Source organism: Marmota marmota, unplaced genomic scaffold, assembly GCF_001458135.2.
Source record: "Marmota marmota marmota unplaced genomic scaffold, marMar, whole genome shotgun sequence".
Taxonomy (NCBI): Eukaryota; Metazoa; Chordata; class Mammalia; order Rodentia; family Sciuridae; genus Marmota; species Marmota marmota.
Genome location: NW_025999899.1, coordinates 2,679,039 through 2,701,312, shown reverse-complemented (window position 1 = coordinate 2,701,312; position 22,274 = coordinate 2,679,039). Strand labels below are relative to the sequence as shown.

The 22,274-nt window shown below is 44.4% G+C and overlaps 1 protein-coding gene across 4 annotated transcripts in view; it reads right to left on the bottom strand.

Moving 5' to 3' along the window:
* Nucleotides 1-7,280: 7,280 nt before the first annotated feature.
* The window catches only part of Zzef1 (zinc finger ZZ-type and EF-hand domain containing 1), a 116,108-nt gene continuing 101,114 nt past the window's right edge, over nucleotides 7,281-22,274 (bottom strand). For all 4 annotated transcript variants that reach the window (XM_015505889.2, XM_048798397.1, XM_048798398.1 and 1 more), the window contains 9 exons: nucleotides 20,987-21,122; nucleotides 20,535-20,894; nucleotides 18,956-19,099; nucleotides 17,591-17,759; nucleotides 17,313-17,411; nucleotides 16,657-16,822; nucleotides 12,360-12,513; nucleotides 11,684-11,755; nucleotides 7,281-9,911 (listed from right to left, as the gene is read on the bottom strand). In XM_015505889.2, coding sequence (XP_015361375.1) covers nucleotides 9,831-9,911; nucleotides 11,684-11,755; nucleotides 12,360-12,513; nucleotides 16,657-16,822; nucleotides 17,313-17,411; nucleotides 17,591-17,759; nucleotides 18,956-19,099; nucleotides 20,535-20,894; nucleotides 20,987-21,122 — 1,381 coding nt within the window. In that variant the 3' untranslated portion in view covers nucleotides 7,281-9,830. The remainder of the gene's footprint in view (nucleotides 9,912-11,683; nucleotides 11,756-12,359; nucleotides 12,514-16,656; nucleotides 16,823-17,312; nucleotides 17,412-17,590; nucleotides 17,760-18,955; nucleotides 19,100-20,534; nucleotides 20,895-20,986; nucleotides 21,123-22,274) is intronic.

Below are 22,274 nucleotides of genomic sequence, written 5' to 3'. Positions count from 1 at the left end.
ATTTGGGGGGAACATGAGTTCAACATCTTGCTGTTCTGCCAGTGAGGGGCTTATGTGGAGGAGTTCACAACATCTCCAGGGACTTGCAGATGGAAAGATCCAGAGGGCTGGCTGGCTGGCTGGCTGGCTGGGCAGGTTGGTGGGGAGACTACAGGCAAGGTCAACTAGGAGGAGGAAGCCTGGAGCTTACTGGGCTGCAGGTGCTGCAAGTCAGAAATGGCGTGCAGTCACCATCACAGCTCTGGGCCTTGCATGGCACTGGGCTCCTAGCTCACTAATTAGTTAGACCTCTTTGGGTTGTTAGTGACAGAAATCAGGGGAAAAAACATAGGTGGGCTGCTCGTTTCTCCAGCACCCCAACAGAGAGAGAACTCCTTTTTCTGCAGAGTTGGAGCAAAAGTCCTGGGATTGAGTTTCATTGGGCTCTCTGGGTCACATATCCAACCCAGGACCAATCACTGTAGTGGGGGAATGGCAGGCTCTGATTGACTAGACCTGTGTCACATGGCTACTCTTACTGAGTGAGCCACAGGGAGAAGAAAAGAATGGATCTGGGTAAATAGCAAGGACAATGAGGCTCTCATTACAGTGCTCCACAGGACTGGACACTTTCCTTAGTGCAGCAGGGCTGGTGTGTGGGGCTTAGCATCCAGGGCTGTGTGTGACCCAGGCCCACTGTCCAGGCTCCATGAGAAGCAGGCCACTCCTGTTTGTTCCAAATTCCCAGTGCCTCTTAGGCAACCTGGAAAACACACAATTCCCCAAGCAGGAAACCCGCCACATATTCCAGCCTGGAGCCCAGAAAGCCAAACCCTGTGACAAATTTAAAAAACAAAACTTGAAAAAAATTAACTCTCACAATAGAACATTAAAAAAAAAACTTTTTATTTTCCTTTTTTATTATACAAGTACTACACATCTATTGTAGAAAAAATTCAAAAATAGATAAGCAGAAAGTGATAACATTTTCCATAATCTCACCACCAGTGATAACCAATGTTAACATTTTATTGTAAAATATGTCAGACATTTCTCTATAGGTAAAAATATAATTTTGTTCTACGTTTAAGTGATTGGTTGTTGGTATTATTTATAACTTGTTTTTTCACTAAGCAATGTGGTGAACATGTTTTGCATTATCAATAAATATACTTGTTGTCTTATAGTGTTTTCTGCTGCTATCACAGAATACTGAGACTGGTGATTTACAAAGAAAAGAGGTTTGGGCTCACAGTTCTGGAGGCTGGGAAGTCCAAGACTGGGCTACTGTATATAGTGAGAGCCTCATGGTGTTTTAACTCATTACAGAAAGCAGAAGACCAAGTGGCTACATGAGACAGAGAGAGACATGAGGGACAAACCTGCTTTGTAACAACCCACTCTTATGAGAATTAATCCAGTCCTGTGAGAGCAAGAACGCTCTCCCACAAAACAACTTAATCCCTCTGTGAAACTGGATCCATCATGACCCAAAAGCCTCTTTAAAGTCCCACCACTTCTCAACATCATTACACTGAGGACTAAGTCCCAACATGAGTTTTGGTTGGGATAAAAAATATTCAAACCACAGCACGTGTACAATATTATTTTAATCATTTGCATAGAATATAATCACATTTAATAAATTCTCTAATATGGATATTTTCAGGGTTTCTGGTGCTGTAACATCTCAGTATGTTGGCCAATTATTAGATAATTCTTAGGAGAGGAACAGTGGGTGCAAAGGGTGGACAAGCAGACCTAGGTTCCTTCCTACCCACACCCACCCATGCCTGTTCTATTGAGCCTTTTCATCCCTGCCAATAAATCAGTATTTGCTGTGTACAGTGGAACAAGCCTGTAATCTCAGCACCCTGGGAGGCTGAAGCAAGAGGATCTCAAGTTCAAAGCCAGCCTCAGCAACCGAGCGAGGTACCTACCAACTCAACCAAGATCCTGTCTCTAAATAAAATATAAAAAAGGTCTGGGGATGTTGTTCAGTGGTTAAGTGCCCCTGGGTTCAATTCCTAGTATCAAAATAAATAAACAAAAAACCTCTGCATTTATATCTTGGATTTATTTTGTTTATTGCTTTTCTTTGATTACTCATACAGGTGAACATTTATCCTTTGCTTACTGGTCATTTGTATTTTTTCTTTTGAGAATTGTATACGGCTCTTGCTCTTTTTTTGGTGGGTTGATCTTCATTTGATGATTTTTTAAAAAATGTTTATTTTTTAGTTTTAGGTGGATACGATATCTTTGTTTTATTTTTATGTGGTGCTGAGGATCGAACCCAGTGCCTCACACATGCTAGGTGAGCATTCTACAACCCCAGCTCTCTTTTGAGATTTGTAAGGCCTCCTTAAAGATTATGGAAAACAACCTTTTGTATATGTTGTAAGTATTTTTTTCCAATTTTTCATTTGTCTTTTATTTATGATTTTAAGGTCCAGTTGTTTTAATGTTTTGATTGTAAACCAGGCTTGGTGGCACATGCCTGTAATCCCAGTGACTTTGGAGGCTGAGGCAGGAGGATCACAAGTTCAAGTCCAGCCTTGGCAACTTCACACCCTATCTCAAAATTTAAAAAAAGAAAGAAAGAAAAAGAAAAAATGTGACTACTAGGGATGCAGCTCAGTGGTAGAGCGCCCCTGGATTAAATCCCCTGTGCCATAAAAAAAGTTTTGATTGCAAAAATAACACTTGGTCCATTGTTATAGATTCAGATGGAACAAAGGGATAAGAGGGGAATAGAAAAGGCTTTCTCCTCTCCAACCCTATACCCATGCCTCAGAAATAACCACTACAGGGGCTGGAATTGTGGCTCAGCGGTAGAGCACTCGCCTAGCACATGCAAGGCCCTGGGTTCGATCCTCAGCACACATAAAATAATAAATAAAATAAAGATATTGTGTCCAGTTACAACTAAAAAGTAAATATATATAAAGAAATAACTACTTCAGGTATCACTCAGTGATAGAGTGCCTGCTTAGCATGCACAGGTACTGGGTTCAATCCTCAGATCTGCAAAATTAATAAATAAAACCACTCTTCACTTTCTTACCTAAGCTACCAGGTATTTTCTGTGTTCAAAGTAAATATTTATAAATCCACTGATTCAACTAATATTTGGTGAGTGCTTATCATGCCAGACCCTGTGCTCTAATTTGGGTACACTTTGATAAACAAAATTGATACTGTCTCGACCACCATGGAGCTTATAGTTTGATAGGGAGACACAACAAATAAATCTGTAAGTCAGTATATGTGCACACTGTGATCAACACTGTGAGGAAAGAGAGTAACTGGCACTGTGGAGGGAAGCCTCAAAGATGACCTCCATCATTCCTACCTCCCTTATGAAATTCTCAACCTTTGAGGGTGGTGGGTGGGACTTATTGATGCCTTATAACCAATAAAATAAAAAAAAAAAAGCAGAGGTGATAAGGTGTCCCTTCTGAAATTGGGTTATAAAAAGACTGTTTTCTGGTTTGGATGCTCTTGTTCTTGGCTCCTTCATACTGGGGGAAGTAAGCTACCATGTTGTGAACCAATTTATGGAGAAGCCTGTGACACCTAGCAAGGATCTGAGGCCCTCAGTTGGACAGCCTGTGAGGAACTGAACCCTGCCATGAGAGTGAGTGGCTCTTTTAGTACTATTACTAGGTGCATATATATTTATAATTATTTTATCTTCCTGATGTATTGACCCTTTTTCATTATAATATGTACCTCTTTTATCTCTAGAATAATTTTTTTTTGGTTCTAAAGTCTATTTTGTCCGATTGAATATTGTTACTCCTGCTTTCGTGTGATGGATAGCCAATTCCAAGATATATCTTTTCTCATCCCCTTACTTTTTTTCTTTCCTTACTTCCTTTTCAGTCCTAGGGATTAAACCCAAGGGTGCTCTACCACTGAGCTACATCTGCAGCCCTTTTTAATCTTGAGACAGGGTCTCACTGAGTTGCCCAGGATGGCCTCAAACTTGCTATCCTCCTGTTTCAGCCTCCTGGATAGCTAGGATTCAGACATGTGCCACTGTGTCCACCACGTATTATATTTTTATTGCAAATGATACCCTTTTTCTGCAAAAAAATATTGATATATGAAATGACTTTTGCCTGATACTAAATGACTCTGATTTTGTTTGCATAAGCTTGATGTACTTGTGCTTGTTCTTTTCCATTAAACCTACTTTTTAAAAAAATCTCATTTATAGGTGGAAGCTAAAACATGGATCTCACAGGAGTAGGAAACAGAATAGTGCTTAACAGAGTCTGAGAAAGTGGGGAGTGGAGAGAGAATATTAACAGGTATCGGGTATACTTGGGTAAGAGGAATAGCTACTAATGTTCTATAGTACAGAATATTAGTGGTTGATAATTAGATGAATATTTCAAAATAGCTAGTTGAAAGAATTTTTGTTTTTGGTGCTGAGAATTGAACCCAGGATCTTGTGCACGCTAAGCATGTGCTCTACAATGGAGCTACAAATCCTAGAGAGGATTTTGAATGTTCTCAATACAAATAAATTATAAATGTTTGAGGTGATGACATGCCAATTACCCTGATGTGATCATTAAACATTTTAAACATGTATAGAAATATCACACAGTACCCAGTAAATACAATTGTGTTGATTAAACATTTTTTTTTTAATAAGGGAAAATAATCAGTGATTTTAGATGTCTCTCTTCACTCCCATTGTGAATTTCTGTACTAATGTATCTGCTCTCTGCCACATTATGGGGCACCTTGCCTGTCAGAGTAGCTGAGTGACCAAGGAAGATATGTTAACAATGATTCACAGTGGCTGTGTGGGGATTTCCCAGGTGCAGTGTCTGCCTAGTTGTCATGGATGCCTTGTTGCTCAGCAGTTGAAGTGACAACCTGCAAATTCATGAGTCTCCCAAGTAGCTTTTAAACATGAGCCTAAATCATGGCTAGAAGCCATTAGCTAACAACTGAGGGAGTCTCACTAAGTGGTTATGGGAAGCTTTCTGCCCTGCAGTCAGCAGCAGGTGGGGCCAGGTGCAGAGAACCAGGTAGCACACTCATGTTCACCTTGAACCTTAGTAAAAGCCCAGAAGAAAAGCGGAACAGGGGGTTGGGAGGGGAGGGCAGGATGGGGGGACAGACAGACTGAACTCATATCATTGAGTCCCTACAATTTAGCTTTGCCTCGAGCCAGATGAAACTCTTAGGACTTTCATTTTGTAAGTCAATACATTCTCCTTTTAAATTAAGTTAGTTTGAAGTTTAACTTGCAATTGAATGAGTTTTAAAGGCTGGATCCTCCCTGAACCTGAGAAAAGCTGCATATGCAAGAGTTCCCAGAAATAATCTGATAATGGTTACAACTTGATACTATCCAGCTTGACTGGATAGGGTCATAGGCCTTTATATTTCAGGAATTTCTTACATGTTTCCTGTCCATATACTGTCCACAGTAAAGTGACAAGAAAAAAAAAAAAAAAAGCTGTGATCTTATTTCAACCTACTGGAGCCAAACTGTTGCATAAATTTGGGTCCGAAATGCTTTCATCTGCAAGAGAAAGCCAACCACAAACATTCTGTTCATATGCTCAAACAATGCAGGTAAGGAGACAGACTCCATTTTCCTGCTCCCATAGTCTCAGCGTATTGGCTTTTCCACTTCCCTCTTTCACCTGATGGCTGTGAGACTGCCCAGAGTGCCAAGCAGCACACTCTCTCACCTCAGTCAAAGGGAGTAGATAGGAGCAGAGTCTTCCAGCAGGCATTAGTTTCTCTTCAGAGGGAATTGGGTCACATAGTCACTCCAAGGGGAGCTGGGAAAGGAAGTGTTCTGCAAACAGAGGTGAGATTACTAGGAGGACTTTCTTCTCGAACTGGTACAAAGTCCCACCTTCCCTGAGATTCAAGAATCTTCAATCACTACCTGCCAAAAAAATGGATTCTGCGAGCAGGGAATGAGGGGAGTAGGTAGCAAATAGTAGTTAGAAGAGCCATGTTGAAAGTTGGCCTCAGTCTGAGAGGCTGGGTTTTCAGCTGGATGATTTGCAGGAAGCCTTGACCCCTGGCACAGTGCTGGTTCTGGGTGGACGTGGTGAGTGGATGAGCACAAGGCTATGGCTACAGCAAGGCTACAGCAAGTGTGCTCAGCTCTGTGCTTTCTTGCTCCCATTCCACGCTATCACAGTATCTTGTTCTTTATCAAATAAGGAGGCTTGACTGGCTGAATCCTATTTCTCTTCCATGCTAAAAGGCTTGAGTTCAAATTGTCTTGTGTTTCTGAGTCTCTGTAGATCGTGTGCTGGTCTTAGCAGTGAACTTCTCAACTCTTCTATGCTTTCCAGCTCAGCAAAGCAGTCTGTCTCACCAGTGGCCAGGGCTCAGAGACACAGACCTGCTTTTCTGGGTAAAGCCCCATCATGCCCAGGTGACAAGATGAGGAGGGGAGGGCACAAATATCAGCCCTAGAGGGAGAATCTGGGACTTGGGAGCACCCCGTTCTCCTGAATGTCACCCCAAACCAGGCCTCTGCCCTGCCTCAGTAATGGTAGGGACTCCCCAGAAGAGTTTGGGGCTTTAGGGTTATGTGTCAAGCTTGTAGGGCTAGAACAAATGGGCCTCAATAGCTAGCTAAGTCCATCTCCCATCAAAAAGGCACTCTCCTCTAACTTGCAAGACAGCTCTTGGCCCTGAGGAATGTCTGAGAAATAGGCAGTGCAGTATGTGGCAAAACAAAGATATGAGGAAGAAGCGTGAGACCCAAGGGCTGCAAACAATCAGCCCTCGGTTGTCAGAAGATGGGTTCAGAGGCCAGCAAGAGGGAAATGACTCCTAGGACAGCAGCTGGTCCTGGGACCTGATCCCTGCCTTCCTCTTCATGCCCCCTCCCAGCCTGTGTCCTGTGAGCCACAGGAGGGGTGAAGGACAGTGGGATCGGATTGAGAAATCTTGCTGGGAAATACACTCAGGACACCATTTGTGTGCAGAGACCCCAGGAGCCCTGAAAAGGAGGGTTAGTCTGAAGTGAATCCAAGCCCTTGGAAGGTATGAGGAGGGAGGGGGAAGGTATGAGGAGGGAGGGAGAAGGTGGTCCTGATTGCATCCACCCTAGTCATGTGGCAGAGGGGGCTGTTGGATTCCAGAGACATTGAGATGATGAGGCCAAAGAGCTTTCCTGATTCCTTTCAAACCCAAAGCCATGAGATTCTATATATCCCATCTGTTTGGGTTTAGTAGAAACTCTTAAGTATAATCTTCAAAAGAGAAACAGAAATGAGAGGGAAAAGAATCACACACAGTTGTACTTTTTTATATAGAATTTGTACAATATATTTCTCTTCATTTGCATATTTTATCCACAACTTAACATCCTTTTTATAGGCTGAACTCACTCAGCTGATATAATCAAAATTCTTTCTTTCAACCAAATAAGAAAAATTCAAAATCGTAAACCTGTAAGAAAACAAATTAAAAACGATGATGAAAATAAGTCACTCCTCTCATTAGGAACAGTGTCTGTACAATATATGATTTAGAACAGAATTTCTTTATAGATTAGGCACATGTTTCCACGACACCATATTCCTGCCAGTTTTATCTCATTCCAGCAGTCTTGCTTCTTAAAAAGGGTCACAGGGATGTTGGCCTTGATGGAAGTCCTTTGGGATTCTGCTGCTCTGGGTTGGGGACCAGGAAAGTGGGGTATGGCTCGACGGCGCCACCTGGTGATCAGAAGCAGAGGCAGCGATGGTCTGTAGGGAGGCTAGGTCAGGCCAGGCCAGGAGAGGCCCTGCCAGATGGCAGCAGTTGTGTGTGAAGGGAAAACCTAGGCTTGTTCTATGCAAACGAAGTACAGAGAGACCCAAACAGCAAGAGTGGCGAACAGAGAGAAGCTCTGAGGAGTCCAGCGTTTATTTACAATTGCTCTTCCTGGTGGGAGGGTGGAGTAAAGCTGGTGGGCACTGCTGAGGGAGCGACTCTGCCCTGCCCTTCCCATCTGTCCAGTTAAACTCAGGTCAGTCCAAGGTGTGGAGGGGTATGGGTGGCACCATCTCCTTGTCTATTTTCCAGGCTGTCCCTCATTGAGTCTGAGCCCACAGTGGGGCCTCTCCTCCAAGCACTGAGACTTGATCTTTGATTGCCCTCTCTAGAAACTTCTCCGTATTGAGACCTTTTTGGGTGAGGGTGGCACAGACCATGGATCTTCTCTGGTGTTCAGGAAGCTCACAGAGCAAGGTTGGTTTGGTAAAGAGCAAAAGGTGAGCAAGGGGTTTCCACCGAACCTGTGGGGATAGAACTCCCTACATCCCAGCAGTGGGGGAACCAGGCCAGGCCCCACCCCCAACATCAAGGCAGTGCACCTTAGGTCACTGCACCTTAGGTCACTGCTACCTTTCTTCCTGTCCCCTCTGAATCCCAGCCCCTCCCACTCTGTGACCATTTCCCCTGTACCCTGGGGCTTGGCTGAGAAACTAATTCTAGGATGGGAAGGACAATGCATCTTGGTCTTCTCAGCTAGAAGCAAAAGTGCCCTTGCAGGAAGTTGCTCCCACGGCTGCACATATCTGCCTCTGTAGATTGAGGCCAAGGGGCACAGTGCGCCATGGTGAATACAATTGGTCATGTTTGGCCCTTCCTTGGTTCGGCCTTGTGTGGTGATGTGCCTCTGACCCAGACACCTGTCTTTGAATGATAGCCACCTCAGGCATTCTTCATTCCTGCAAGTGCCACTGAGGCTGGTCCATGGCCCACATGCCAATCCAGCTTCACACTCTAAAGTGTGGCTCTGGAAAGAGAATAATTAGCACTTCAGGGCAAAGCTAAAACCATAAAAATAAAATTGTAGAAGAGCATTCATTAGAACTAATGTAGTTATTGCTAGACAAGTGACAGCCAAGCAACCATGCAGGGCCCCACTGGTGGCAGACGTGACGGACTACCATGACCATCAAGCAGAAATAAAATCATTTCTCCTAAAATAAGACCTCCTCTGAAGCACTGCAAGCCTGCAGGTACCGAGGCTAGAGGATTCCTCCAGCTCTGCTACTTTCACGCATACCAGCTTGTCCCCTGAGCCACCAAGCCCCAGGTCATTCCCTAGGGGCCCTCTCGGTGAGTCAATACAGTTCTGTTCTGAAAACGCGAGATGGAAACTAAAACATGTCAGAACAACCAACTGAAAAAATCTGAAGTGCTGGGAGCCGGTGTGGGGCGGACGTGCAAGGTGGCCTGCTGGCTGTTCCCAAGGGCACTTGTTTTCACCGGGGAGTCCTCCGGGACAGCTGGGAGTGCAGGATCTAGGACAATGGGTCCTGTTCGGAATGCTCGGGGATCAGTGGTGGCAGGGCTCGTGCCAGTTGTGGTTTGGTTTTGATTTCTGAGTCTCAAGAAGAAAAAGCAAGGGGGGCTCCCAGCCAAGCTGCCACTGCTACAGTCTCACTATGAGGGTGGCTCTGGGCGGCTGGTGCCTTCCCCCTATGATGAGTATGGGCGGCTCCAGCTCAGCAGAGATAGAACCTTTCCAGAGAGGCTGCTTCCAGGCCTTCCCATGCCATCAGCTTCTGTACAGACAGCCCCTGGAGGAGGCTGGTCTCTCAACAGCCTTCCTAAGGGCCCCCTGCCTGCCCTTCCTCAAGTCACTCTGCCCTGTGTTGCTTGTTCTCATGTGCAATGACCTGTGTACACACCGAGCCTGCACGCAGGGAGTTCTCGGAGATGAGGCTGCCTGGCATCTGAAGTGAGCTTGAGGAAAGCTGGGCGTTGAGGCCATGTGAGTTTTCCTGAATGAGGCTGGATGTCTGCTCTAAACCCCTGTGGACAGGTTAGTGAGACCCATGCATATCACATGGAAGCTAACACTCGACGTTCCAGAGGCGGGTGGCCTTGTTTGGGTAGTTGATGGCCAGGCTGATAGCAGCGATGTTCTGCAAAGCCTGTGGAGGGAGAGAGTTGTCACCAGGGTCCAGGGTCATTCACTTACTCATCCACTGAATGCTGAGCACTGAGGAAGTAGGGATAGGTTCCCAAGGTGAGCCAGATGTGGTCCCTGTCACCTGGAGGACTACAGGCTAGAGTGAGAGGTGTATTTTGGGGAGAAACAGCACAAAGGTGCAGAAGAGGAAGGACACGACACACATGAGAAGTGAGTAGCCAGGGTCAGGGAACCCCATAGGGGTCCAAAAAACAGTGTTGGGAAGGCAGATGCCCTGGAAGGCAGGTCAAGTCTGTCCTTCAAGCTGAGGGCAGCGGGAGAGTGGAGGTGGAGGAGGGAATAGGGGGACAGGTCAAAGACCACTGGTGACAAACTAGATGGGCTGTGGGAGGGTCAGGGAGGGCAAAGAGGCAATGGAGACTGGATAAGGGGCAGGTACCAGAGCCAGGCACACAGGAAAGCTGCCATGTTGAGTTTCTAGCACCCAAACTGTTAACTACCAAAACTCCTTATACTGTGTCATGAAACCAAGCATGGTAGCAGCAATGTTGGCAGGTGGCTGTTAGGAGGGAAGGAATTTTTACTCTGTTCACAAACCGCAGGTGATGCTCACAGACTCTTCAGTCTTTGCTGAGGCAATTCTAGCTTCAGAGTTGCCATTCCTAAACTGTATTGATCAGGGACACCCTTTCTTCTGGGAAGACTGTGTGCAGAGAGGACTTTCAAGGGATACAGCTCTTACTTGCTCTGGCTAGGAATTTTAGCTGTAAGCCCACCCAGGTGTGACTTGTGAGCTTCTGTGTCCTGCCTGTCTGCTATGGGGGTGGGTCACAGTCTGTAGGTTTTCATGAGCAGCCTGAGGCTGGGGAATTCCCACAGCCCCCTCTGGGGTAATGAAGGTCATGTTTCACTGTCTTGTGAGCACATAGTGCCGTTTTCCAGCAGCTAAACTGTGAAAATATGGCAGACCGAGAGCAGCTACAGATGAGAATCCAGCTGCCAGACATTAAAGAGATCTGCAAAAATGGAACACAGTGCCATCCTTCTCAGTAATTATTTTGTAAGATGGGCATGATGGTTAGCCTAACGTGGAGTCCCGACTACTTGGGAGGCTGAGGTGGGAGGATCTTTTGAGCACAGGAGTTTGAGACCAACCAAGAATCTGTCTCAAAGAAAACAAACCAGAGTATTGAAATGAGTTGTTTTTCACAAAACAAGTAACTCATATTAATATGAAATGTGTTTTCCATTATTTAAAAAATTAATTGATAAATGTTTAAATTTTGATTTTAATTTCTAGATTTAAATATCTAATTTCTAAGAATATATAGTAATGTATTTGATGCATACTTTCTGGGATCCTCATCAATTTAAAAGTGTGAGGGGTCCTGAGTCTAAACAGCTGTCGGAAGAAGAGTTTTCCTATGAGGGAAGCAAATTACATCCAAAAATATCTGAAATCTGACTGTGTGGAAACTTCAGGGATCAGCCAAACTAAATTTAAGGCACTAGTTGTTTTGGTTTTAAAGACACAAATTCTTGCTAGTGTCTTCTGACCCTACAGTTTAATACAAGTGACACTGATAAATGGGGCTCGCCTGCTCTCTCTGAGCACCAGAGGGAAGGGACTGAATTGGAACCAAGCTCTGTAAATTGCAGGAAGTTAGTAGTTGTTGCCTAGGGCACCACAGTCTGCCCTGGCAATGGTAGGATCATGATGTCCACCACAGGGACACGGCCCCAGGGACAGCTCTGCTAGGGGAAAGGAGGTACCTGTGCTGCACAGCGGAGAAGGTGATCATCCGTGGTTAAGGCCAGCAGGTACTCCTGCAGCAAGCCAAGCTCCTGTGGAGAAAGCATGGCCAGTGAGCAAGGGCAGCATGACCAGATGGAAGGAAAGCCCACCCAAGAAACAGAAGTCCCACTTGCTCTAGAGCCATGGAAAGAAACTGATTGGAGAGGCCAGGGGCTGGTTCCAGGGCTGGTCCTGCCCTGAGGCAGGGATCCCCCTCCTCAGGTCAGTCTCTTCTGACTGAGGGGGAGAGGTAAAGGCATCTGAAAGGCCCTTTCATCTTGCACATTCAATGAATCTATTGTGCCCAGGGGAAGAGAGAAGAGGAGGAAGAGGAACCCACTCCATTCCTTTGATTTTCCAAAACTCCCTTGTTGTCAAGGGCTGGTCTAAGGCGGTACCCCTCCCTCCCCCTTTGGCTTTAGGCCAGACAAAATAAGCAATCCAGTGCTGACTCGAGGGCTTCCCAGGGCTAGGGAGAGGAGAGGGCCCAGATTGAGGGCCACGCTGGCCTCCCTGTGCAGGCCTGCCAGACAGCCGGTGACCCAGAATGGAGCTATGGCCCGAGTCCTGCTCTGAGTAGTAGAGGGGGAGAAACACATGGAGCACCATCCTCCCTGCCTAGGCCTTGGGGCTAGAGGTGGGCAGGACCCTCACCTGGGCGCGGTTCTCCGTGACAAAGAAGAGCTCAGTGAGGGCACGATGTAGGGGGAGGAGGATGCCAGGTTGGGTCACGTCCTCAAACAGGCCGTATTCCATGTGGGTAAAGAGTTGCCACAGTGGCTTCAACAGTGCAAGGTCACAGAGATCACTGCAGGGGGAGTCCAAAACAGGGTTGGATAACTGAAGACCAGGCAAACCACAGTGGACAGCTGGTGGCAACTGCGGCTCAGACCCTTTCTCCCACTCCTGGTACAGCTATCATAAAACAGTCCCACCCACACTCCCTCTAAAATAGCTGCCACCAACAGCAAAGAGGGAAAAGCAAAGAACTTAAAACCGACCCCAAGGCAACAGGAGAGCCTGAAGTATGTTGACTAGAATTATATTGTGCATCTTTTTTTTTTTTTGTTTTTAAAATTTCTTACATACATGACAATAGTGGAATGCATTACATTCATAATTATCCATTCACAGCACAATTTTTCGTAATTCTGTATATAAAGTATGTTCACGCCAAATTATGCCATTATACATGAGCTCTCTTATTGATTTTTTTTTTTGTGTGTGCATCTTTAAAAATGACTGTTGGGAAGACCTTCCAATGACAGTGGGAAAATCTGAAGACAAATGTTAAGTGAAAGAAAGCAAGATGTAACACCACACACACAAAAGATAATTTAAAAGTGAAAAACAGAACTACTTAAAATATCATGACAGCAACCATTATTTTGATGCTAGGCTTGTAAAACACAGAAAATTTGCTTGCAAGGTTGCTCAACCAGAGAGTGCCTAAGAAAAGCAGAGTCCTTTTCAGACCCCTGAGGAGAACAGAATCCAGGGCCTGTGTTTCAGTGGAGGGTGTGCTGTGATTCTAGCTCTGCATTCTTCAGAGAAGGAAAAGCAGAAAATCAGTAATATTCTGGGGCTTACTATATGATCTCTCTCTCTCTCTCTCTCTCTCTCTCTCTCTCTCTCTCACACACACACATACACACACGTAATGATTTTGCCTTTTCTCTTTGCTTTTTCTCTTATGACTTGAAAAAGAATTCTGTCCACTTAAGTGGTATCTTAAGTCAACAGTTTTCCCTCAGAGGAATAAGCAAACAGGAAAATGCAATTTAATTTGATTTATAGAGACAGTGTCTTTTCCTTTTTTTGTTGTTACAGCACTGAGGATTGAACCCAGGGCCTCAAGCATGCTAGATAAGTGTTCTTCCTCTGAGTCACATCCCAGACTTTATAGAGACACTTTCCAGCTAATTTTTAGGAAAGCACTAGGAATGTGAGATAAAGGCACCCAACTAGTCTGGCCTCCCTCCCCTGGGGGTACTACTCTGGTTTGGCCTCTAGGCCAAGCTCACAGGCCAGCATATCTCTAACTTTCTAAGGAGCAAACAGCCAAGGGTGGCAAGGTATCTTGGGAGCTCCCTTGAGGAGTGCAGGAGTGTCTCTACTGGAAGAAGACTGGCAAAGACCTGCAAACTACAGCTCTGCCAGACTTCAGACTACAGATGTATTCACCCAAATAGCTCTCATTGGAAGTCCACATGGGGCTAAGAGAACCTTGATGCCTGCATATGAGGACATGGTGGTAACAGCAACCATGTCTAGCTTTCCCTCTCTCCCTCCCTGACACCACCCTATGTCTGACTTCATGAGCTGTCATTTTTCTTACCTGAATTGGAGAGTCCTTTATTTATTTATTGGTGATATTAGGAATTGAACCCACGGCCTTATGCATGCTATGTAAACGCTCTGCCGCTGAACTACATCCCTAGCCTTTTAAAATTTTATTTTGAGACAGGGTCTCACTAAATTGCTTAGGGTCTCACTAAGTTGCTGAGGCTGGTTTCAAACTTATGATCCTCTTGCCTCAGTCTCCTGAGTAACGTTACAGGTATGTGTCACCCTGTCCAGTGAATAAAGTTTTTTTTTTTTTTTCTAATTTTGTTTAGCTGTAAATGGATACAATATCTTTATTTTTATTTACTTTTATGTGGTGCTAAGGATTGAACCCAGTGCCTCATGCATGTGAGGCAAGCACTCTACCACTGGACTACAACCTCAGCGGGAATAAAGTTTTTCTGAAACAGCAACTCTATATGACAACAGAAGACAACCTTTTATTCCAAATATCATCAGCCTATTTTGGCTAGCATTCTATATGTCTATATGCCTTAAAAATGACAGAAAGATGCAGGAAAATGGAATTCCTAACAGATGGGGGTCCATCACCTTTCTTGTGAGAGGAAGAATAAGGCAAATAATGCCTGCAATTCCTACTTCTATTCAACATTATATTGGAGGTACCAGCTAGTGTAAAAGACAAAAAATTGTTTCTAAGAATTAAATATAAAATGTACACGACATGACTGAGCACTGTTTTATCTACATGTACACTCACTCTTTTTTTTTTTTTTAAAGAGAGTGAGAGAATTTTTAATATTTATTTTTTAGTTTTCGGCGGACACAACATCTTTGCTGTATGTGGTGCTGAGGATTGAACCCGGGCCGCACGCATGCCAGGCGAGCGCGCTACCGCTTGAGCCACATCCCCAGCCCTGTACACTCACTCTTAGAATAAAAAAATTTAAACTGTGTATGGTGGCACACACCTGTAATCCCAGTTACTTGGGAGGCTGAGGCAAGAGGATTGTAAGTCCAGGACAGTCTGGACAACTTAGAAAGATCCTGTCTCAAAATAAAAAACAAAAAGGGCTGGGAATGTAGCTCAGTGGTGGAGTGCCCCTCAGTTCAATCTCTAGTACCACAAAAAAAGAACAAACAAAAATTTTATCAAGGTTACTAGATATTAGGGCAATATATAAATATATATCAAATTGTTTAGTCTTTTGCTGAGATATGCATATTTCAGCAAAAACAAAAATAAGTTTAAATTATTAATTATAATAGCATCAAAAACATTAAACCCTAGAAATAAATTTTAAAAAATGTTGTGCAAGTTGTCTACATAGAAAACTATGAGGGGCTGGAATTGTGGCTCAGTGGTAGAGCACTCGCCTAGTACATGCGAGGTCCTGGGTTTGATCCTCAGCACCACATAAAAATAAATAAATAAAGATATTGTGTCTAACTAAAAAATAAATATTAAAAAAAAGAAAACTATGATATATTATGAAGAACTAAATATGGCGGAAGATATAATGGTTGTGGATTAGAGGACTTGATTCTCCTCAAATTGATCTATAGAGTCCATCAAAATCTTATTAGGGTGCTTTGAGGTATAGCTCAATGATAGAGTGCTTGCCTTGCATGTGAAAGCTCTGAGTTCAATCTTAGTACTGCAAAAAAAAAAAAAAAAAAAAATTTTCCTTAGGTGAGACAGGTATGCATGTGTGAAAATGTGCGTGCGTGCTCGTGTGTGTGTGTGTGTGTGTGTGTGTGTATATGTATATGCAGGTATGGAAGCACGAAGAAATTAACAAACTGATTGTAAAATGAAGTGCACAAGGTTAAAAATACCTAAGATAGGGGCTGGGGTTGTGGCTCATCAGTAGAGTGTTTGTCTAGTACGTGCGGGGCCCTGGGTTCAATCCTCAGCACCACATATAAATAAAATAAAGGTATCATGTCCAACTACTTTTACTAAAAAATAAATATTAAAAAAAATATCCAAGACAGCGGGGCATGGTGGCACACACCTGTAATCCCAGTGGCTCAGGAGGCTGAGGTAGGAGAATCACAAGTTCAAAGTCAGCCTCAGGAAAGAAAAAGGTGGGGGATGTGGCTAAGTGGTTAACTCCCCCTGGGTTCAATCCCTGCTACCAAAAAACTCAAGATAATCATGAAGATGAACTAAGCGAAGGACTTATACTCTTAGATATGTAACTCTGTTATCTCTATTATAAAGCTATAATCTAAACAGTGTGATACTGTCAGATGGATAGCCAAAAGACCAAAGAAACAAGAGTGAACAGAAACAGACTTATGCATGTGTGGACAAGGGTAGTGCTGCAAGCGGGTGAGGGAAAAAGTGGTCTCTGAAGAACAAGTGGAGACCTGTATGGTGGACTATAGAGCAAAGTGTGCAAGGAAAAACAAGCTTCTAGAAGGTAACATATGAGATATCTTCATGACCTTTAAGTATCGCAAAAATTATTTAAACAGGATACCCAAAGTACTAACGGAAATGATAGATGAAATGGAAGACATTAAAATTACATAAGCCTTTTTATCAAGACACTACCAACAGAGAGAAAAAAAGCAAGCCATAGGGTGGGGGGAGACATCTGCAATCCATATGGCCAACAAATGACTCGGAGCCTACCTGTGGGTGCAACAGTGCACAATCCTCAGAAGTAAGTGGATGGCTTTTAGTCGCTGGTGACCAGTTTGGCGACAAGCAACGCCCACCAGCCATTCCCAAATTTTGCCCAATGGGAGATGAGGCACGACCCTTTCTTCTGACAGCATCTGTTTCAAAATCTCGAACCCTGGCCAATCCCCCAAAACACAAGTATTTTAAAAACCAACTCTAACAATTAAGTACATTAAGAATTATAAATTTTATAAACAGTTTATAAAAATAATATATTATAAACTGCACAGGTTTTAATAAATAGGATAAAATAATTGTGATCATTAAAATTTTAGCTGAAACTAAGCTTTTTGTAAAAATACAGGAAAACAGGAACAACATTCTCAGTTTATCATTTTTTACAAAATGTCTTGGCAAATTCCAAGGGAACCAGAGTCTTATTTTGGTCTCAACAGATGGCTCTTTTATCTGACCATTCACGTTTACAATTAGCCAAACATATCATATCTAAGAAAGGCAGGCATGAAGTTTGTGAGATACCTTTGGGAAGCCTTAGAGAAAAGTACTTGCTTTAAAGTTAATGAAGATCAGTGACACGATGCCACTAACAGCTACAGAAAGTCCTGGCCAGCAAACTATACGAACGGAAAGAGTAGAGCACACACCTGTCTGGAATCGCCCTAGGTGTCCAGCTGTCACGGTGAATTTGTAGCCCCACTCAGTGTTGCTCATGTCAGAGGTAAATCGGTAGTACAGAGTATCTCCTGGGTCACAAAGAATCAAAGACACATCAGGAAACAGGAGCAACAGGGAATGGCAACTGAGGTGTTGCCAATGAATGTATTAAGTTCAATTTGAAATCCTCCAATAATTTCCCTTCTCAGTATTACACTTAAAGCCTTCATGTGAAGAGTCTATATGACTGAGTATTTTTTTTTACTACCTGGAAGCTCAAAATCTTTCCATTTCTGTTGAGACCCGCTGAAATTGTGTCGATCCTGCTGAAAGTCACTGCTGCTAGACATGGCTAATTCGTCACAGCCTTCCTCTGTGTTGCACTGAGGGTCAAATTTGATTGAGAGGTAGATTGCACCAGGAATGTGAACTTTATCCTAGGGAGGAGTGACAAAGAATGCTTCCATCACTACTGACCACTGGGTACCACTGTGACTGTCATAGCAACTGGGGGTATGAGAATGAGTAAGTCAGAATCCTGCCCTCCAGGGGCTCTCAGTCCAGCTGGGACATGGAGAACACAAAGACCGCAGTGTGGTGCAGAGTAGGGCACAGCAGGACAGGCAGAAAAGGGTCCAGTGTAGGGGTGGTCAGGTTGTTGTGAAAAACAAAGACAAAGGAGAAACTTATCAGGAGAAAGGGGCACATGAACACACTGGGGAGTCTTCAGGAAAGGAGCAGCACTGGAAAGGTCTGGCGTCTTCAGGCTCTCTTTGGACAGCAGGGTGTGCCTTAGAAAGGAGAAAGCCTTGGTCTTGACTAAAGAAGGGTCACTCTACAACTGCTTAGAGACAGGCTGGGCTGGGGCCAGACCAGAGGTGGGGAGTCAGGAAGGAGCAGCAGCAGGAACCCCACAGAAGGAGAAGACAGTTGGGGGGAGACAGGGAAGACAGTATGATACTCTATGGGGCACGACTTGGTGGCTGATCAGAGATTCTGTGAGGTCTGGGGAGTGGGAATGGAGCCCAGTAAAGAAGAAGCTTGGACGGAGAGGGTGAGGTGGACTACTGCAAAACATCTCAGCTGAGCAGCAGGTGAGTTCTAAACCAGCTTTCGGCACCCACCCTGTTGCTGTAGGATGCTTTCCACTCGGAAGCTTAGGTCTTGCCAACTCCAGCATTTCTAAAGGGCTGAAAAATGGCACGTGCTATTGTTGAGAATAATTGAGGCTGCCCCACCCCTGGTTCATCCAAATTCCTCTCTCTCTGTTTAGATACAAATTAAGGGTGGAAAAGATGAGGCTTTTTGGTTCTGGTAATTAAAAATGGGGCTGGAGTCACTAAGGTGTGGCCAGGTCTCCAGGAGACAGTTGAAGAGCAAGGCTAAACTAGAGCCACACACTCACTGCCACCAGAAGCCAAGGATTTACTCTGAGGAGCTTGTGTGGGAAAAAGTAAACTCCCTCCTGGAGCCAGAGGGCCATTTTCCCCCTACTAAGACAAGGAAGGTGAGGAGAAGGGAGACTCAGCTTCAGAGAAGAGACAGCAGGGTGCAGAAGGAAGCACTTTCTTTGTCAGGGCTATGAAGGGAAGAGCTACTGAGGGAGGATGTGAGGGAACTGCTCAGGCCATACCTCAAAGCTGGTGTTGTTGTTATAGGGGTGTTTCGATTCCCTCACTTGCACCTCCATTCCTGGCTCCTCCATGAACTGGCAGGCAGCCAGGGCCATGGTCCCCAGCATGTTCTCTCGGCAGCCCTGCAGCACCTTCTGTAGGATCTGGTGGGACACAAGGCAACTAAGGGCAGGACCTGCCAATGGCCTCAGGAGGAAGGAGGGAGAGCCTACCTTGGCCCAAGGTCCACCCAAAGGTTCTAGCATCATCCTGGATCCAAAACAAGTCTCTGCCACCCTTTCCCCGCAAAACCAACCCATTGGCCACTTCTAACTCAACCAGGTCTCTGCTGTAAATCAAAATATTGAAGTCTTTTCAGAAAAATGCTACTTCTAAGAAGTCTGAAAGAACTAATAAAACCAATCAGAGATGATCCTGGCCCCCAAAGAGATACTAGCTGAGCAGGTAGAGGAACCTCTGGTTAAGTAATTCCAGCACACAGTGATTAATGGCCAGGATGAAGTATAGAGTGAGTAGATCCATAGGATATGAATGGAGGAAGGACATGTCCAAGAGAAGGACTACTAGGGGCATAATAATTCCCTTGTATCCAGAAAATAAATATAACTAGAGAACTGCAAGCATCTCCAGGGCTGTGTCACTGGCAAATGACCTAGAAGAGACTTAGAAACTGGTGGTATTCTTAGATGGATGAACTAAGGGTTAGAAGACACCACGTGCATGTAGGCCAGGGGGATAGAATGGAAAAGTACTAAATGTGACTTGAGATTTCTGCATTTGAAATGGAAAGATGGTGACAAAACTTTCTGATTCAGCTGAAAGAAGTAGCCAGGGCTGCTGAGTTCTAGGCCAGGATGTCTTCTGCTATGTTGGGTCCTCTGCTTCTAGGTAGTACGAAGTGGAAGAGAGGCTTCTCACTCAGCATTACTTTAAAAAACAAATTGAAGACTTAGTTTAAAAACAACAGAAAATGGCCTTCAGCTTGAAAGTTAAGATTAGAGAATTGGACAGAGACCCTGGTGAGACTCCAGCTCTGCTACCCAGAGGCCAGGAGTCTTGGAAAAGCCGCTCTGGCTTGATCTCCACCTACGATATCTGGGGTCATGATGTAACACAGGTATGAACAGAGCATCTAACCTGAGTTGACATTCTAGAAATGATGCTTTAAAACAGAAGACAAAAACCTCTGTCTTCCTATATCATGGAAACAGGCTACCAGAGAGTCCTCACTAACCCTGTCCTCTGGACTTTGTATTATGTGAGACTCTGGGACAAGAAAACACAAAGACTACCTAGGAGAGTTGTATGATGTGTAGGTGTAAACAACAGAGGCAGAACCCAGGCAGGTTTCATGGGACCACTATTGCCAACATTCTCTGAGCATCAAGTCTGTGCTAGATTGTAAACTCTGCTCCAAGTCAATCTATGGGAGAATCAACAGTGACTCTACCTTTGCTGCTTCATATCTGTTGGGAACTAACTCCAGAAGCCTATCCAAACTGAGACAGGGGCCACTGAGATAGGGAGGAAAGGGCAGAGCCTGGAGGATGAGTGCATAAGCTTAATATGTTTAACTACCTTCTCCCACTGGTGTTTTTCCTCCAGCTGCATGAACATATCCAAAATATAGGTCATGTGTGCAGGGCCACTTAGCTCCAGGATGTCCTCGCTCACTGGCACATGCCTGGGCCACTCGGCTAGCAGGGAGGCAAGCACATGGCGGGCATAGAGGACAGCTGTGGCTTCATTCACTCGGAAGAGGTAGTCCCGGACAGCCCTCTTGCTCTTGCAGTTCAGCTCCTTGTGCAGGAGGGCAGCACTCTTGCTACGGCGCTGCTTGGCGTAGCTCTGCTGTAGCTCGCTCTCCGTGCTGGAGATCAGCTTCTGGGTCACAGGGTTTGATTCAGCAGTGGCTTGGTTGCAGCGTGCAGGCCAGGACTACAAAGCCAAGACCACTGTTACAAAGGTCTGGCCTTTTCACAGTGGGGGAGGGGGGTGCAGACACTTTGTTCCCAAGGTGAGTGACATACCAAGCATGGCAAGATAATCATGTCTGTATCCATAGCTTTGGCGCTCTGCTCTTCCAGTCTCAAACTTCTACTGGGCTGCCACCTCTGAGCCAGAGACCGTATCCTTTCATCTGTGGTGAGCTCATCTCCATCAAACCTGAAGGGAAAAATACACAAAGTTGGGTACATCAAATGTACAAAGACAAGAGTTTCACCTGTAATCAAATTTGTCAGAATGTTATCAGGACTATTTTCCGGTAAGTATGCAATTACAGTATTACTCTCTATATTCTATATATTGGAGTCACAGCATTTATTCATTCATGTGTGTAGAGAATAAAAACTGTCCTTCAGGATCTATTCTGTTTCTCTTTTAGAAACAAGGTTCCCTGGAATTCTAGCAGGAGACCCAGTCACCCAGCTAGAGACATGGTGCCCAGCCCCAGCAGCCTGATGTACATGCAACTAGATTCTTGCCAACTGGAGGTGAGTGAGGTATTGTGCCCCATCCAGAGACTACCCTCAAACAATTGGACTAAAGATGTGCTCCTCTCTCTCCCTCTTATCTTTCCTCTGAAATGGACCCAGAGATGGTGAGAATGAGCTAGCTTTGATTACACACATGAGGATAACACCCTTGGGATCACTAGATTACTTTATGGGGCAGAACTGTCACCAACCCTGGACTGTTACATGAAATAAAAATTCTATTTGTCTTGATCTGTAATATTCCTGCTTTTTAAGTTATAGCAGCTTCAACTATCCCTGACAGTCATCGTCTCACAGCCTCTGCTTCATCTCACTAAGGACTTAAGGCAATATATAAAAAAGAGATATATGATAGAATAGAAACATGAATAAAAAATTAAATTAGAATTTGTGATAAATTAGAATAAGAAGTCAAAGGGGTGGGGGTGCAGCCCAGTGGTAGAGTGCTTGCCTAGCATGAGTGAGGCCCTGGGATTCATTTATAGGACCATATATGTATGCATGTGCATGTGTGTACATGCACACACACACACACACACACACACACTCAAGAAGTTAAAATTAGGATCTGGAGATAGAGGAGGAGATCAGATTGCAGATACATGAAGTTCTAAACAAATTGATGAGCTAAGCCCATGAACAACCTCTGAACCTCTTGGCCAAGAGAAAGGAATATTATTAATTACATAATCACTATTGAGACAAAGCCAGGAAAATAATTTATAATGGTGAAAAACCAAATCCAAAACCAAAAAAAAAACCCTTTTGAGCAAAAATGCCTCCTCTGTACTGTCTGCTCATTGGGGTCACATATGAGAGA